Source organism: Stereum hirsutum (genome assembly GCF_000264905.1).
Source record: "Stereum hirsutum FP-91666 SS1 unplaced genomic scaffold STEHIscaffold_16, whole genome shotgun sequence".
Lineage (NCBI taxonomy): Eukaryota > Fungi > Basidiomycota > Agaricomycetes > Russulales > Stereaceae > Stereum > Stereum hirsutum.
Genome location: NW_006763146.1, coordinates 178,091 through 192,506, shown reverse-complemented (window position 1 = coordinate 192,506; position 14,416 = coordinate 178,091). Strand labels below are relative to the sequence as shown.

Genomic DNA, 14,416 nt, shown 5'->3' with positions numbered 1-14,416 from the left:
AGATCATGCGTCAGAAAGATGCAGAAGGGCCCTCACAATTACTCCGGGATACAGAATACGGAGGCTATGGCCTGGTGCGAAATAAAGCCAAAGTCCTGATACCAGATGTGTACGATTCAATCTAGACTTTGACTGCTAAAGCTTGTTGGCGGTACGTACAGATAAGGGCATGAATTTGTGCTGGTATAAGTCAACGATTTGCTGGTCCCTGGCCTTGAAGGGATGATACCGAGCCAAAATGACATACAATCGAGGGTGTTCACTGGGAATATTCTGGATGGACACGGAGAGACTAAGCCGTCGCGTTCGTGAGGGTGAAGGGCAATGAAACACTTACACCTTTTCCAGTCGTTGTAAACCTGCATGATTAGGCCCAGTCGATGACGACCTTACGACCCTGATGTGGGACCTTGATGATCATCGTCAAACGACATGGACATTCAGAGATTCACGTACATGAAATCGACGCCACTAACGACTTCGCAGTCCTATGGACCAAACACAGTAAGGCGAATAGATGCCTGACCTCCGACGAGATGCTGTCGCATACGCCTTTGAAGGATCAGGACGGGTACCTCCGTCGTAGCCACAGGAAAGAGAGCACACCGCGAACACCGACGACGTGGTTGTTTTTGAGAAGTCGAAGCTGGTTCCAGACAATGTCGACCCACTTCTACGGGAGAAGAACAGGTTGATTGGTGGCGCGGCGAGGCGATGGGGACATCGAAGTTAGTCTTAAAGTGGCCCAGAGGGACTAGACTGAAGCCTATCTGTTTAGTGGCAACACCGGGAGTTCTGGGAAGGAAGACTATCAGCGAATGATACTGAGGCAAAATTAGACATGATCGAGGATGTTCAGTGGTAATATTCTGGATGGACACGGAGAGATTAAGCCGCCACGTCCTCGAGGGTGAAGGGCAACGGAACGCTCACATCTTATCCAGTGTTCCCAAACTTGCATGAATTGAGACCAGTGGATGGTGCTTCTACGCGTCTAATGTGGAATCTTGATAATCATCGTTGATGAACTTGGACATGGACGTTCTGGAATTCACGTACATGATGTCGACGCCACCAACGTCGCCGTTCCATCGACCAAACACAAGACGAATACATATGTAACCTTCGGCGAGATGCTGACGCATATGCCTTTGTACTTACGGCGAAGGTAACTGTCCTGATTCTCCAAAGGAAAGAGTACACCGAGAAGACCGACACTGTGGTTGTTTTCGAGAAGTCGAAGTTAGCACCGGACAATGTCGACCCACTTCTAGGGGACGACGGAAAAGTTGACTGGTGGCGCGGCGAGGCAAAATGATTGCATGACAACTACCCGTCCAATGCGAGGATGTAGACAGAAAGCGATCGTTACGGCTTGTTGGTTTCCTTGACAAAAGACCGATATTAGCGTCGAGAAGGGGTGGCCAAGTAAAGACTTGAAGGGAGAAAGGTTTCTAAGAATACGACACCTCTGCTAGCCTGTGGCACAAGAAGTAAGTATCCGTGCGGTTGGAAGGGACCAATGTGGATGAGATAATACAAGGAAAAGGAGGGAGTCGAGGACTTACTTGTGCAAAACATGGATTGTTAGGCCGTCGTCTATACGTTCTGTGAGGGTGTTGTGAGTATGATTATCGGCAGAGGAGCACTGAGACCACGCTTGACGGTATGTGTGCGCGAATGGTACTTGCTCGATCGCCACAACCGTATGCAGGTTAAAGTTTGGTCGTAAAGAGCGCTTCGACGGAAGCCACAGGGAAACAGTCGATGTCAGGCTCTAATCTGTCCTCATGTTAAGAAGCGAAAACCACAAGATACAGCCAGTGCTGTGCCCGAACGGCTGCCAATAAACTTAGCCAAGCGTAGAGGTGCCATGATGAGTTCTTTGAGCAGCACATGTCCGGCGGTTCAAATCGGCCAGTGGGTCAGACGGAGGAAAAAAACCATACAAGATCGATTCGACGAAAGTCCTTCCGGGACAAGGGTAATACGTGTTGTAATAAATCTGCAAAATGAAGGGGAGAAAGATAAGTGAGCCGAACAAGATACGCTGACATTGACGACGAAATACGATGGCCAACGAAGTAGTAAAAATAAACTCACAAATCAAGAATACACAAATCCACCAGTCGATACAACCATCCCACTATCCTCCATATCTACCAAACGCTCTGGTTCCCCATCCCCGCACTCGGTATGCTCTGCGGCATGACCGTACTCCTCGGTGCACCCGCCCCGATCTCACCCGCCGCAGCGCCTCTCGCATTCGCGGCGGCAGCGAAAGCGTCAGAGTCCTTTCGATACTCGATCTTTTCGACGCGGACTTCGCCGTCGATGAGTTGGTAGACGTAGGTTACGACGACTGGGCCTTGGATGTCCATGAGGGCGAAGGAGGGTATCGGATCGCTATTGATGTAATGGTAAGAATAGGTGTTGATAGGACTAGCTTGGTCCAGTGAAGGGAAATCGTGGAAGGAGGAGCGACGTACCCAGTGAATGCACCAGACCAAGCCCCTGTTGCGGAGCCCGGGTTGACAAAGAAGTGGCCATCATATTCGATGGCTTGGAATCTTCGTAAATTATATGGCTTTCAATTAGAGACGGATGGTCATATCTCGAAACGAAGAACGACGCACGTATGTGTGTGTCCCGAGATGAGAACGTCAACGTCCATTTGCCTGGCTATCGAGCTTAAAGAATCGAGGTCGCCCGTGGGTATACATTGATGGCCGTGAATGACGCCAATCTTTATCGGCGAGTGTGTGACTGTTATCGACATTGGGAACGACGCGCTCTGTTCAGATTGCACCGTAATAAATTCAACAGTTATTCATTATCATCAGCTCTCAGTCAAAGCGCCACCCGAGCGACCACAGACAAGCCCAGACATTGAGACATACCTCATCATAGTCTCCTCGTACAACATGCACATCTGCCGCGACTGTCCTCAGATATTCGTATGTCTCCCTGTCACATACATTGCCCGTGCATAGTATTTGTTGGATTTTTCCCGGGACCAGAAGTTTCTTGAATTTTGCGGGAAGGTCATGAATGCGGTGAGGGATGTGAAGGTCGCCAATGACAAGAACTAAGACCATGATGTATTCTGCGACGGATAAAGGTCGCTCGACGTTGTGTTGGACGGCGTCGGCGAATGTTAGAGACGAGTACGGGCGCTTGTTGGTACGGCGCCTCGTAGCACGCGCCCGGGCCGAGGCCGAGCCGTGACGCGTCGACTGTTCGCGTCTCCAATTTCCAATCAATGTCATTCTCGCGCTTGTCCAGCTCATCACAAACAACCATAGTGCTTTCCTACCTTTGCTCATCTTGCCCTCAATACTTGTGCTAGATAGTACTCATGGCTCACAGCTTAGCAGCAGAATGCACTCCGCTCAAAATCGAATATGACTCGTGCTTTAACTCTTGGTTCGAAGGCTACCTCGAGCCCGCCGTCTCAGCGTCCGCCACACCTGACCAGAGAGCCAAATATTCGAAACAGAAGGCGGAAGAATATGAGAACAAGTGCGGGAAGATATGGTCGAGTTATCGGGAATGCGTACAGGTTCGTCGGTTGGTTCTCGTTCCTGATGCTCTTGGAGCTTCGTCTCGTCGGTAGAAGGTTTGGGATGGTTGGGCGCAAGACCGCATTGCCCGAATGCAATGGATATTGAACTCCGACACGGGACACCGACGATCTTTCCATTCCTTTTGTTTTACGTGTCTTGTGTCTGTTCGCTTTCTGATATTACATTTTATGCTCTACAAATGCCCTCGAACTCAAACTTTCCGTCCCTGCGTCTTTCTATCCAAATTGCACAGAAAGCCGTAAAAGACAAAGGCCTGAACGACCTTCTAGACGAGGCGCGGAAAGAGAACCCCCTCAAAGAACCGCCGTCCAATCCGTCTTCGTCGACGTCGTCTCTGGAAGGATCTGCGCGCTCGTCCGCATCACGGCCATGACATTGGTTGTGGACAGGGAAGGTGCGGCGGGTGTATACTATTGTTATCGTGAGTTGCACCGTTTAATGATCGCGGACGACGTAATGCTATTAGGGCTTGAGCTGACTGACCTTTCGTATAGGTTTTCTAGCTTTGTTATTCACGCATATTCACATCCGGCTTTGTATCAAATCAATGCATCCTCTGCTCAACATTGACCCTTTGTTCGACCGATCGTGAGTTAGGACTGCCCTGGCCTCTTCTCGTCGCTTTATTTCGCATTCCTTGCGGTCAGGTCGTCACTGGTGTGGTGTTCTTGGGCCACAAGATAGGAGTTCTTTCTTCGAATGCAGGTCGGCGTTCTGGCCATCCCCTATCTAATATGAAGCACCAACGGCATTCCGATGCGCAAAGGAACGCGAAGGTCGGCGACGATTTCAGGTCTGTCTTGAGCCATGATCTTCTCATATTACGCGCCTCGAGGCTCGCAGTAGTAGCGCTTCTCCAAACTTACTGAACGTATGTGATACCCATAGAGAAGTCTTTCCGGAACTCTAACTACAAAGGGGCTGGTGAAGTTGGCCAATCTGTGCCGCTGTTATTTCGACCGTTCGGCGCAGGAAATTCTAGTTGATGTCGGTTCGGAATGAGAACACGCGTGAGAAAATCGCCAGAGTGGCGCACAGTGCATCAACACGGACTACAACCTTTACCACCGTTCTTGCTCTTATTTATCTCTGGCAATCTTGGTAGCTCCAATTCCGGGAGTGTGAAGAATCTGTAGCTGGTAAGGAAAGTATCATAACACCAAAGGTGATCGACGCTTGGTTGGCGCAGCCGGTGAGCGCGCCAGTCGAAGGAGCCGCGCCGCCCACCACTGCGCGCCGTGGCGGGCGGCGAGGCGACGGGCCTACTTTTCGCGCAGCGAGGCTCCGGTAGCGCGTCGAAGACCTTATCTCGATGCCCGCGCAGCGGCGGGGGTTGGTCGTCGCGGCCGACGCCGCCAACTCTTCAGTCCTCGTATCCATTAACGACGTCGATGTATGCTACTATAAACAATAAATTCGATTTCCCCCCTTTACTTATGCCACTGTCGTTCAAGCTCGAAATGACGGACATCTTCTCCGGGATTCAAACACGCGGTCACATCCACCACATCGGGCATCCCTGTACCAAGATGTTTAGCCATTCCCTCTTCCGACGAGGCTCACTCTAATCAAGCAGCACGACCACCATTTATGGACAGTCGTGCCGAGCAGCAGGTTTTCTTTACTGCAATGAACGTCAAGCCGGTGGGATTTATACGTACAGTGATAGTCCCACTGCATCCGGCATTACGCCACTGACTTCCGACCCAAGATTTACGCATCGAATAGATACCACTCATGCTTGGTTGGCGCAGTTGGTAGCGCGCAGGTCTCATACCGCGTTATGAGGGAGTGATTACTCTTGAAATCCTGAGGTCGTCGGGTCAAAGCCGACACTGAGCAATCACTTTTTCGAAAGCGACGAGGATTTGGACATGTTTCATTTTTATTTTTATTTTCATCTTTTAGGCGTGAAAAGAGGTGGAGATGCCCCGAACCAGGATCGAACGCGCGAAATAGATCGAGGTCGTCGGGTCCTTCCTTCCTTCCGAGCAACCATTTTTGGCTAGGCAGCGGCACAACTCTGAAGCAAGCCCATCGAGGCTCCGAGTATGGATGAAACGACAGAGAGAGCATCCCGGACAAGTCTGTCGGTGCGTGAATCAGTGGCGAGCTGTCACATTCTGCCACGCATTCCGGAGTGATTCGTTTTTTCCCCTAAATAAATCTACACATTTATATAGCGCCAGAAAGAGCCAGGGGCGCTGCGTATGCATTCGAGTACAAGTACATACAGGTTGTGAAGAGCAGATAAAACCTATCCGTTAACAATACCGATGTCCACATTGTGTACTCCAGGAGAGATTTCAACATCATTCAATTAGGCGAGGATACGGAAGCACAGATCTGTCCTCGCCCTGTCGTCTACCCTTGTCTATGCCGACCTACAGCTCCCGGCCGGTCTTGTTTTTCTTACAGGTCTTGCTACGATGTTAAAACTCTGACACACCTGCGACCAACAGTCATTATAAGACGCTTGTCTGTTACTTTTTGCATTCAGAATGCCATCGGGCCAAGACAGACACCGAGCATTACTCATTTTGGACGCTGCTGGGGCAGAGCGCGTCGTACTATCTTACTTTTTTTGCGTGAGGTTCATGCGATATAAGCGTGGTGGATCGTGGACTGGGGGTTACATTGAGCAAGACAGGAGATAGAGGATGTCATACATGTACTGTACGGAATATAGACCAAAAAGGAACAAGTGTTACTTTGAGTCTATGTTTGGTGACGGACACAACATAAAGAGGTGGATATGTGGTCAATTGGATCGTTGACGAGGCGAATGACATGTATAGGGGGCTAAGGTAAGTGGGCAACGTCCAACGAAAGTGTTCGAGACTCCAGACGTGGAATCGCACTGGGAGTTGGGTAGGTGCCATAAATACGTCCACAGAAAAAGCAAGACAAGACCTAAATGTGAGAAAACGAAACGAAAACAACAAACGACAGACGTGAGCAAATTTTTCGCAGACGCGGCCTCTCAAGAAAATCACTCGAACAGCATTCACCATCCCACCAACGTCCTACAACCGATTCCCAGAATACGCAGGCGGGACCTCCACAATCTCCGGCGGCTCCTCCTGAAACCTCGACCCGACGTCCGACGCATCTGTGTGCTGAAGTACCGTCACCGCCCTTGGCGGAACGGGTAACTTCCTTGACGTCGGCGGCGGCGCATTTCCACCTACCGTTCCTCCAACACCACTTCCACTTCCACCAGTACCACCAAACCCACGTCCGTCCCTCGTAGGCGATCCAAGATCCGCTACGGCACCCTCTCCATGCCTCGACTCCCTGTTATATTCCGAGCTCGAAGTCGTAGTTCCAGGACCAGAATTGTACGAGATGGACTGTGAACGGGCGTTTGAAGTGTGAGTGTACGGTTCCGAAGATGGTATATAGCCCAACTCCGCCGTCATCCCCGGCCCCGGCCTATCGCCGTAATCCCTCATTACAACGAAGCTATGTTGCCCGTTCGGTGGAGACCCAGGAGGAGAATAGAACGGGACGGCGTTATAGTTGTAGTTATAGTTTGAACCGTGGCCCATAGAAAGGGTATGATTAGCTTCGGACATTGGAGATGTGAGGCCCAAATCAACGGGGCCGCTGTATTGAGGTTTGTTGTTCTGGGAGCGGAGGCGCGAGCGCCGGATGAAGAAGAATATAGCGCCAAAGAGGAGGGCGATGCCTACAACGCCGCCCACGACGCCACCTGAATGGTCGGTGTAAAGGATAAATGGTAGGTTAGCACTCGGTTTGGAACGATGCCAAGAAATCAGAGGATGTGGAGGCGCTACACAAAGAGGGAGAGAACGGACCTGCGATAGCACCTGTGTGTGAGTTTTTATCGCTAGAGTAAGACGAAGGACATCAGTCGCCGCTCACATTGCCACCTCCGTAACCAAAACATAACATTTCGCCAATTCAATAGCCTGATGAATTACTCACGATCCAGGCAAAGAAGTAGACAAGTATGCTCCAGGATTTCCCCCCGCGGGCGTCCCGCCCGTCGCACTAGGCATATTCGGATAACAATTCGTATTGGTAGGAACTGTCGGGGGGCTAACTTTGAAGTCGACGTTACCACCAGAGCCTGTATAGTTCTGGTCGCCTGCGATGACGATGAGGTCTGTGCCGGGGTTGACGGGGACTGTCCAGTCGAAACCGGTGATGCCATTGCCGTAGCCTGTGTCGTTGTGGAAGGTGCTTGAGTAGCTGATGTTCCAGCTTATGCCGTTGGGAATGACGCCGATGAAGTTGGGGGTACTGGAGAGCCGATGTTAGCGAGATCCACATAGGCTCCGAGTCTGGGTAGAATGGAGGGAGGAGATGATGAAGGAGACTGACCCGGTGATATTAGGATTGGAGGCATTCCAATAGACCTCAGTGACCTCGCACGAATTGATCCCATTCGACGGATAGATGTAAAAGTACGGCCAAGCAGGATGAAATGTTGTCTTCGAATCAAAGCACGAATTGTCTGTCGAGGGCTTCACCGTCCACACCCCACTCGTGCCTCCAGAAGCGAACCCACTCTGATCGGATACCTAGGCGCCGAATCGGTCGATCACTTTTTTGTGAAGAGTAGTCAGACACAAAGCGTAACGCAGACTCACCACCGCTACGAACTGCGAATTCGCTGGGTACCTCATCTGAAACTCCAGGTTTTCGCTCGTCGTATTGAAGTGAATAGTCTCCACTCGACGGACCTCGACGTTATCCGCCAACGGTGTCGCTCCATAGGGCATGAGAAGCAAGCTATACGGAGGCTGGCCATCTGTGCCCGAGACCGACACAGAGAGTGTACCACACTGACTCGGCGCATTGTTGATCGTCCAATCGTACGCCCCGACAAGAGAGAACAGAAGGTAAGGAATGAGAGCAAATGGCCAAGGTGGGCGCACCATTGCGGCAGGGAAGGACGGGGAGTGAAGAGGAAGTGGACGAGGGCGGGGGAAGGGTAGAAGTCACCTCGAGGCGATGCAGACTAGCGTTGATGAAAGGCACGGGTTGGGTTTGCGCCCAGCAGGCAACGACACTGTTTACGTCGATCGAAGCGAGCGGGAGGAGATAATCAGTATACAATTTCCCGTAGAGGTTATGTATTGCAACGCTATTGCGGCTTTTGCGGAAAATGGTGCATAACGTATCCGTCTATACAGCAGTGTGGCTTTACTTCGACTTTGTTGTCGGCGCACACTCCGCCGATCGTGCACAAGGACGCCGAAGCACCCTTCATTACTCCAATCTGCTAATTTTGCGAGCGTTGTCGCTACGAGAGACGGCGGCGGCGCACGGAGAAAGCAAAACCCTCCGAAGGTGCAGTCCATCAAAGGATCACCACGGGCCTGAACGGCAGTGAATTGACCTGTGCGACAGAAGGAGCGCTAAGAGGGCGCTAACCTTCTGAAACGCATCAGCAGGGTTGCACGGCGATCTTCTCCTCCTCTCCTCTGTCTGCAAAAAGCGTCGGGTATGCATCGGTTCGGCCCAACGCCAAGTCCGTGACGTAGAACCGTGTACAACGTCCCACACAAGAGAAGACTGAGGTCTAGGAGACCCAAGAGAAGAGCATCAGTGAAGGAGTTTGTGGCCGATTTACTCGGTTTGCAACCATGTTTCGATGTCGTGGGGCCAATGCGGGAATGGCGGGCGCAATGCACCGAGAGAGACGTAAATGCTCTGTGGCGCCTCCCCAGAGCTCGTAAGGTATTGTGAGTGTGGAGAGAGTATTTACTGTGGATGGAGATAACAAATACATGAGGCTAATCATCTCATAGACACCTAGGGTCACGGAGCGGAAGCTCGAGAGGACGAGGAATACTCCTGTCAGATTACTGTATTAAGTGTTAGTTCGGGTTGATTAATAGGTAGAATTTGTTCATTCAGTTTTGAAAACTAAAAACATGGAGGCAAAAGAGGATCTTACCGCGCCAAGGACGATAGACGGTGCAAGGAGGTTGCAGGACGAGCGCGAGTGAGTGAAAAAAAATGAAAGAAGGTGCCACGTCGCCACTTAGACTATGGTCACGAGACCATGTTGCGGCATTAGGGGTTTTATGATACGGCCCCAGAGCTCATTTCTGTCTGGCCAGAGAATGCTCCACCTCGAGCGCCGGCCCCGCATATGATGAAAGCAGCAGCAGTCGGCGTATTCCGCCTCGAGCTCTCGGATGCTGCTGAAGGTGCTACAGCACATATTCTCTTCAAGTGACTTCAGGTCAGGCTTTGGAAGATGATTAGACAGGATCCCGAGAGTTGTACAAGAAGAGACGGCAATAAATAAAGAGCGGACAACACACGCTCGATACAGAGGCGGCGCGAAGTCTCTCGTGGGAGATTTGGAACTGGGAGCCACCTCGATCTCTGGGCTCATAAAACTCTGTCCCCAGCTCTTCGAAGCGCCCGTATCATAAAACCCCTATTCAGGCGGAGTCCAAAGCTCACAAATCGTCGCCACCACGGCACCACCTCGAACATTGACACAAACTTCTGCTTTGACTGTCATCATCCCGCACCGCCCTCGCCTGAAGTGCTCAATAAACTTTCTACGCTGCCAATTTCTCTAGTACAAAGGCAGTTTTTGGCTCAAAATGGTGAGGAATATCACCATACAGCCAGCTTCGTCGTATTTGCCGCTTTCCCTTCGAGCGGCGCTCTTCTCACCACGTTCGCGCTCCTAACAAACACGTACAGAATCCAAGGCAAGACAAAGGCTTTGGCCGTGGCTTGAAGATGTTTATGTGTAGTTCTGATATCACCTTGTAAGTGGGATAAGGTACATAAACGCAAAGGCCTGGCGAGCATCAGGAGACTGATTACAGCGATGCGACGGCTGTGGCCCCTCTAAAGGAGAGTTGGCTCCACCATGGTGTAGCCAGGTTCTTCCGAGGAGACAATGAGAGTGATAGGTATATTCGCGATATCAACTGATACCACACCATACTTTTTAGAGTACAGTCCTTCAGATCCTGGTGTTGCCAATGTTGACATGCACTGCCTTGACGTTTGTGTAGCTGACGGAGGAAAGTATTGGCCGACGATTAAGTCAAAGGTGACAAAAGAGAAGACATACTGGCTGAGGGCATACTCCCCAAGATCACGTCCATTTCCAGATTGCTTATAGCCCCCGAGAGGAATGGCCGCATTCACCTCAGAGGCGGAATTAATCTAGATAACCCATCCCGACAGCACAAGAAATATCGCAAACTCAGCTCCCGACGGCGACTCAGAGGTTAGCCTGAACACTGTGCTTACCCAAACGGTCCCCGCTCTTAATCTGTGCGCCACATCCAACGCTCTCGAAACATCCTGCGTAAAGACCGCTGCTGCCAACCCATACACTGTGTCATTTGCTTGCCTTACCACGTCATCTTCATCCTCAAATTTGATGATGACAGCGACCGGACCGAATATTTCTTCCTTGACGATCTTCATATCCGGCCTGACGTTGGTGAAGATGGTTGGCTGGATCCAGTAGCCCAAGTCGCCGTGTCGCTCGCCACCTTGGTGAACTGTGGCGCCATCGGCCTTGCCGGAGGCGATGTAACCCATGACGCGCTGTGCACAGAGAGAATTGCGAGACGTTTAGTATAAGAAGGGAGAATGAAAATTGGAGTGAAGGAAGAGAAGTACGTCGTAATGCTCTTTCGACACCACGGGGCCCTGATAGGCGTCTGCGTCGAAGGGATCTCCTAGTTTGAGTGACCGAGTCTTTTCGGTAAATCGCTTGAGAAACTCGTCGTAGATTCCTGACTGGACAAATATCCTGGAACCAGCCATGCAAACCTGACCTGAACTCCAGCTTCCCGCCCAACGTAATATATCAGAATCCAGAGCTAATCGTCGATGAAGGAAAGGGGACAAAAAACACCCACAAGATTCCATGGGAACTCCACCCAACTGCCAACTCCAGATCCGCATCGTTGAGGATTACGTTCGGACTCTTCCCTCCGAGCTCTAACGTCACATCTTTCAAGTTACTCTTCGCCGCACACTCCATGATTCTCCTCCCGACTCTCGTCGAGCCTGTGAAAGCCACCTTCTCGATACCCATGTGCAGAGATATGGCTTCGCCGACCGTAGGTCCCGTCCCGACAACGACGTTGAATACGCCCGATGGAAAGCCGGCAGTTCGTATAAGAGAGGCGAGGTACAAAGCGGAGAGCGGGGTGAATTCTGATGGTTTGAAGACTATGGTATTGCCGCAGGCAAGCGCGGGCGCGATTTTTATGCACATAAGGAGTACTACGGCCAACCAATCGCAGCGTGGCGTGAGCAATGCTTTCAGGTGGAATAAGAGTCGTCCGGATGCAAAAAGACTCACGAGGGAAGTTCCAGGCTACGATTTGCCCAACTACTCCGATAGGCTCGTGGCGGGTGTAGGCGAGCTTCCCCTTCGACGTCTCGATAGTCTTCCCCTGAATTTTGTCAGCCCAGCCTGCGTAGTATTTGATCGTATCGATGGCTATCGTAACGTCTCCATATTTTGCCCAATTGAAGGTCTTTCCTGCAGAGAAGTTGTTAGTGGCAGCGCGGTAACCGTGAAGTGGATGGTTCCGGTCGAGACCAACGAACCGTTGTCGAGTGCCTCTACGGCTGACAGCCTGTCGTGATGCTCCTCCATGAGTGTGGCGAGCTTATTGAGAAGTCTTGCACGAAGAGCGCCTGGAGCGTTGAGGCCCCATGTAGTGTCGAATGCTTTCTGGGCTGCTTCAACAGCAAGGTCTACGTCTTTGGTCGTTGCTTCTGAGACCTTGGCGATAATCTCGCCATTAGCTGGTAAACGAAGTAAGTGCAAGTGTTCAGAAAGAAAGAACGGGTGGGAAACTGACTAGGATTAATGACGCTGCATCGGAGGGATGAATGAGAATTAGATGTATTGGAGAGGAGGAAAAGAGAATATGTGCGCACTCGATGGTCGTATTGTTAGAACCTGCTATGAAATTGCCATCGATGAAGACGCCAGTAGGAAAGTCCACCTTGCCCTTGAAGACGGGCGTATCAAATTTGTAGGTGAAATTGTTCATGATCGTTCGGAGCGTTATGAAGAGAGGGTTATGGGTGAGAGTATGAAGGTTAGTCTATACGTGAGACGTCCTATATAACTTCGGTCTACCGGCGGTATGACACCAAGAAGTGCACAGTTTGAAGTCTCCATAGCAGCGGAACGACATTCCAGGGGAGGTTTCCTTGGCTCGCGATCGCACAGAGAGACATGATGGAGCCCAGGCTTGCTTGAACCAGCTAACGGTCCGCTAACAATGAGCGCTGATCGTCGCTGGGGTCACGAAGGGTGTTATATCATAGCGAGACAAGGGGCGAAGAGGCCTCCTATTCGAGCTCGCCTGGGTAGATCGGGTGACATATTTATTAGCTGCCTGAGGTGCAACATGCGAACAAGGGCGTGCGTCTGTGGCGAGGAAAATGTGACATTTATCGCGAAGGCCCTCATTCGCACGATCAGAGCAATAATCTCCACTGCATACTATCCAATACGCGATGGTCGAGCACCAGCAAAGGGACCAATGAATAGGGAACGGAAAGAAGGATAGGTGGTCGTTCAGTGTGCAGCTGCCATGTCCAAAAATTTCGGCGACGCGCGTAAGCGTGGGAGAACATCCACTACATATTTGCTTCCAGATTTGGTCGAGACGCAGATCATATCAACTTGCTGCAGACGCCAGCCTTCCCGACTACCTTTTCGGCGCACCCTCGACCAGCTTGCCTTAGACACTCCGAGATGAAGTTCTCGTTGCCCATGCACAACAGAATTGCGTTGCAGAGCTGAAATGATCGAGCCCGCCAGTCCTGGAACTGTCTCAAATTCAATTCATCGCGCCACATAATGTCTCACCGGCGCCACCCAACCCACACCGCCTCCAATCATTCTGAGACATATCTCAGACTGGCGGTCGCATCGAGGGCTGCGTTCACAGAGCGTAGCCACGCCCGAAGAGTATAAAGGCCAGTAAGGTTCGTCCACCAAAAAGTCCCATCACCTTTTTACATTTACCATCTCCTCTCCCGTTTTTTGAGCCGGGACGTGGGTGGGTAATCTGCCCCAGGCATGATCGCACCGTAACTACCGGCTCTACTTTTTAGTATACCCTTTTCACCTTCGTTCGTTCGGTTTCGGGTCGTGAATGGGTCGGTAATCTGCCCTAGGCATGATCCCACTTGTTCATGGCTCGATCCGCTCGTTCGAACCGGGCAGCGGGCGGATATTCTGTCTCCTCGAGGCAGCAATAGCACCACGCTGCACGATCTTTTCTTTCTTCCTAACGTTCGTTCCAAACTGTGGACGGGTGGGTAATCTGTCTCAGGCATGATCGCACCGAATAAGCAGTTTGGTTCGTTCGCCTTTTTCTTGAGCTGTGGACGGGTGGGTAATCTGCCTCAGGCATGATCGCACCGAATAAGCAGTTTCAACCTTTCCTTCTTGGTTCGTTCCAAGCTGTGGACGGGTGGGTAATCTGTCTCAGGCATGATCGCACCGAATAAACAGTTTGGTTCGGGCCACGGACAAGCCGTACAGCGTTGTTCGTTTCGGGTCGGGCGTGGGTGCCGGTGATCAGCCTCGCATCCACTCACTCCCGACTCACCCTTTTACCCCTCCCTCCTCTTTTTTCTCCTGGTATAGGGAGCACAGTTCAGTGCGAGCTTGCTCCCGGCGTCGGCCTCTCCGTGGCCCAGGAGACTAGTACCCTTCTCGGGGAAGCCAACAGACGCTCTTGTTTTGAGTATCTATATCTACAATATAATATTTTTGTTTGACATTCCGTGTTTTGAAGACCAGCGCGGGCACAAATCCGTGTGCTTCCCAT

The 14,416-nt window shown here is 51.3% G+C and overlaps 4 protein-coding genes and 1 non-coding gene across 5 annotated transcripts; 2 read left to right on the top strand and 3 right to left on the bottom strand.

Annotated features, from left to right (window-relative positions):
• Positions 1–1,939: 1,939 nt before the first annotated feature.
• Positions 1,940–3,126, bottom strand: STEHIDRAFT_85092 (Metallo-dependent phosphatase). The gene is made up of 5 exons (XM_007308751.1): positions 2,901–3,126; positions 2,637–2,794; positions 2,490–2,570; positions 2,104–2,406; positions 1,940–2,005 (listed from the first exon to the last, which is right to left on the bottom strand). Exons 1-4 carry the CDS (start codon positions 3,096–3,098, stop codon positions 2,160–2,162), a joined length of 684 nt encoding a protein of 227 aa, XP_007308813.1. The 5' UTR covers positions 3,099–3,126; the 3' UTR covers positions 1,940–2,005; positions 2,104–2,159.
• Positions 3,127–3,358: 232 nt separating this feature from the next.
• On the top strand, positions 3,359–3,915 carry STEHIDRAFT_27330 (uncharacterized protein; the record flags this gene model as incomplete). The annotated part of the gene is made up of 2 exons (XM_007308648.1): positions 3,359–3,562; positions 3,820–3,915. Coding segments are annotated over 2 exons (300 nt in total), but the record flags the coding sequence as incomplete, so codon positions are not given.
• A 1,411-nt stretch (positions 3,916–5,326) lies between these two features.
• Positions 5,327–5,429, top strand: STEHIDRAFT_t245. The gene has a single exon. It is a non-coding gene; the product is annotated as a tRNA-Met (tRNA).
• Positions 5,430–6,218: 789 nt separating this feature from the next.
• On the bottom strand, positions 6,219–8,497 carry STEHIDRAFT_141834 (uncharacterized protein; the record flags this gene model as incomplete). The annotated part of the gene is made up of 5 exons (XM_007308750.1): positions 6,219–7,302; positions 7,409–7,440; positions 7,539–7,856; positions 7,938–8,137; positions 8,207–8,497. The coding sequence occupies 5 exons, from the start codon at positions 8,495–8,497 to the stop codon at positions 6,614–6,616; spliced, it is 1,530 nt and encodes a 509-aa protein (XP_007308812.1). The 3' UTR covers positions 6,219–6,613.
• A 1,850-nt stretch (positions 8,498–10,347) lies between these two features.
• Positions 10,348–12,619, bottom strand: STEHIDRAFT_103192 (aldehyde dehydrogenase; the record flags this gene model as incomplete). Its single annotated transcript, XM_007308749.1, has 9 exons — positions 10,348–10,606; positions 10,666–10,760; positions 10,848–11,150; positions 11,226–11,394; positions 11,468–11,837; positions 11,917–12,099; positions 12,168–12,368; positions 12,425–12,438; positions 12,504–12,619. The coding sequence occupies 9 exons, from the start codon at positions 12,617–12,619 to the stop codon at positions 10,555–10,557; spliced, it is 1,503 nt and encodes a 500-aa protein (XP_007308811.1). The 3' UTR covers positions 10,348–10,554.
• Between the last annotated feature and the right edge of the window lie 1,797 nt (positions 12,620–14,416).

Bases quoted from the DNA above. Each gene is read 5' to 3' on its own strand.
- STEHIDRAFT_85092 (XM_007308751.1), bottom strand. From the start codon at position 3,098: ATGGTCTTAGTTCTTGTCATTGGCGACCTTCACATCCCTCACCGCATT. The intron at 2,795-2,900 runs GTATGTCTCAAT...CAATCTGAACAG, and splicing joins TACGAGGAGACTATGATGAG to AGCGCGTCGTTCCCAATGTC. The intron at 2,571-2,636 runs GTGCGTCGTTCT...TAATTTACGAAG, and splicing joins ATCTCGGGACACACACATAC to ATTCCAAGCCATCGAATATG.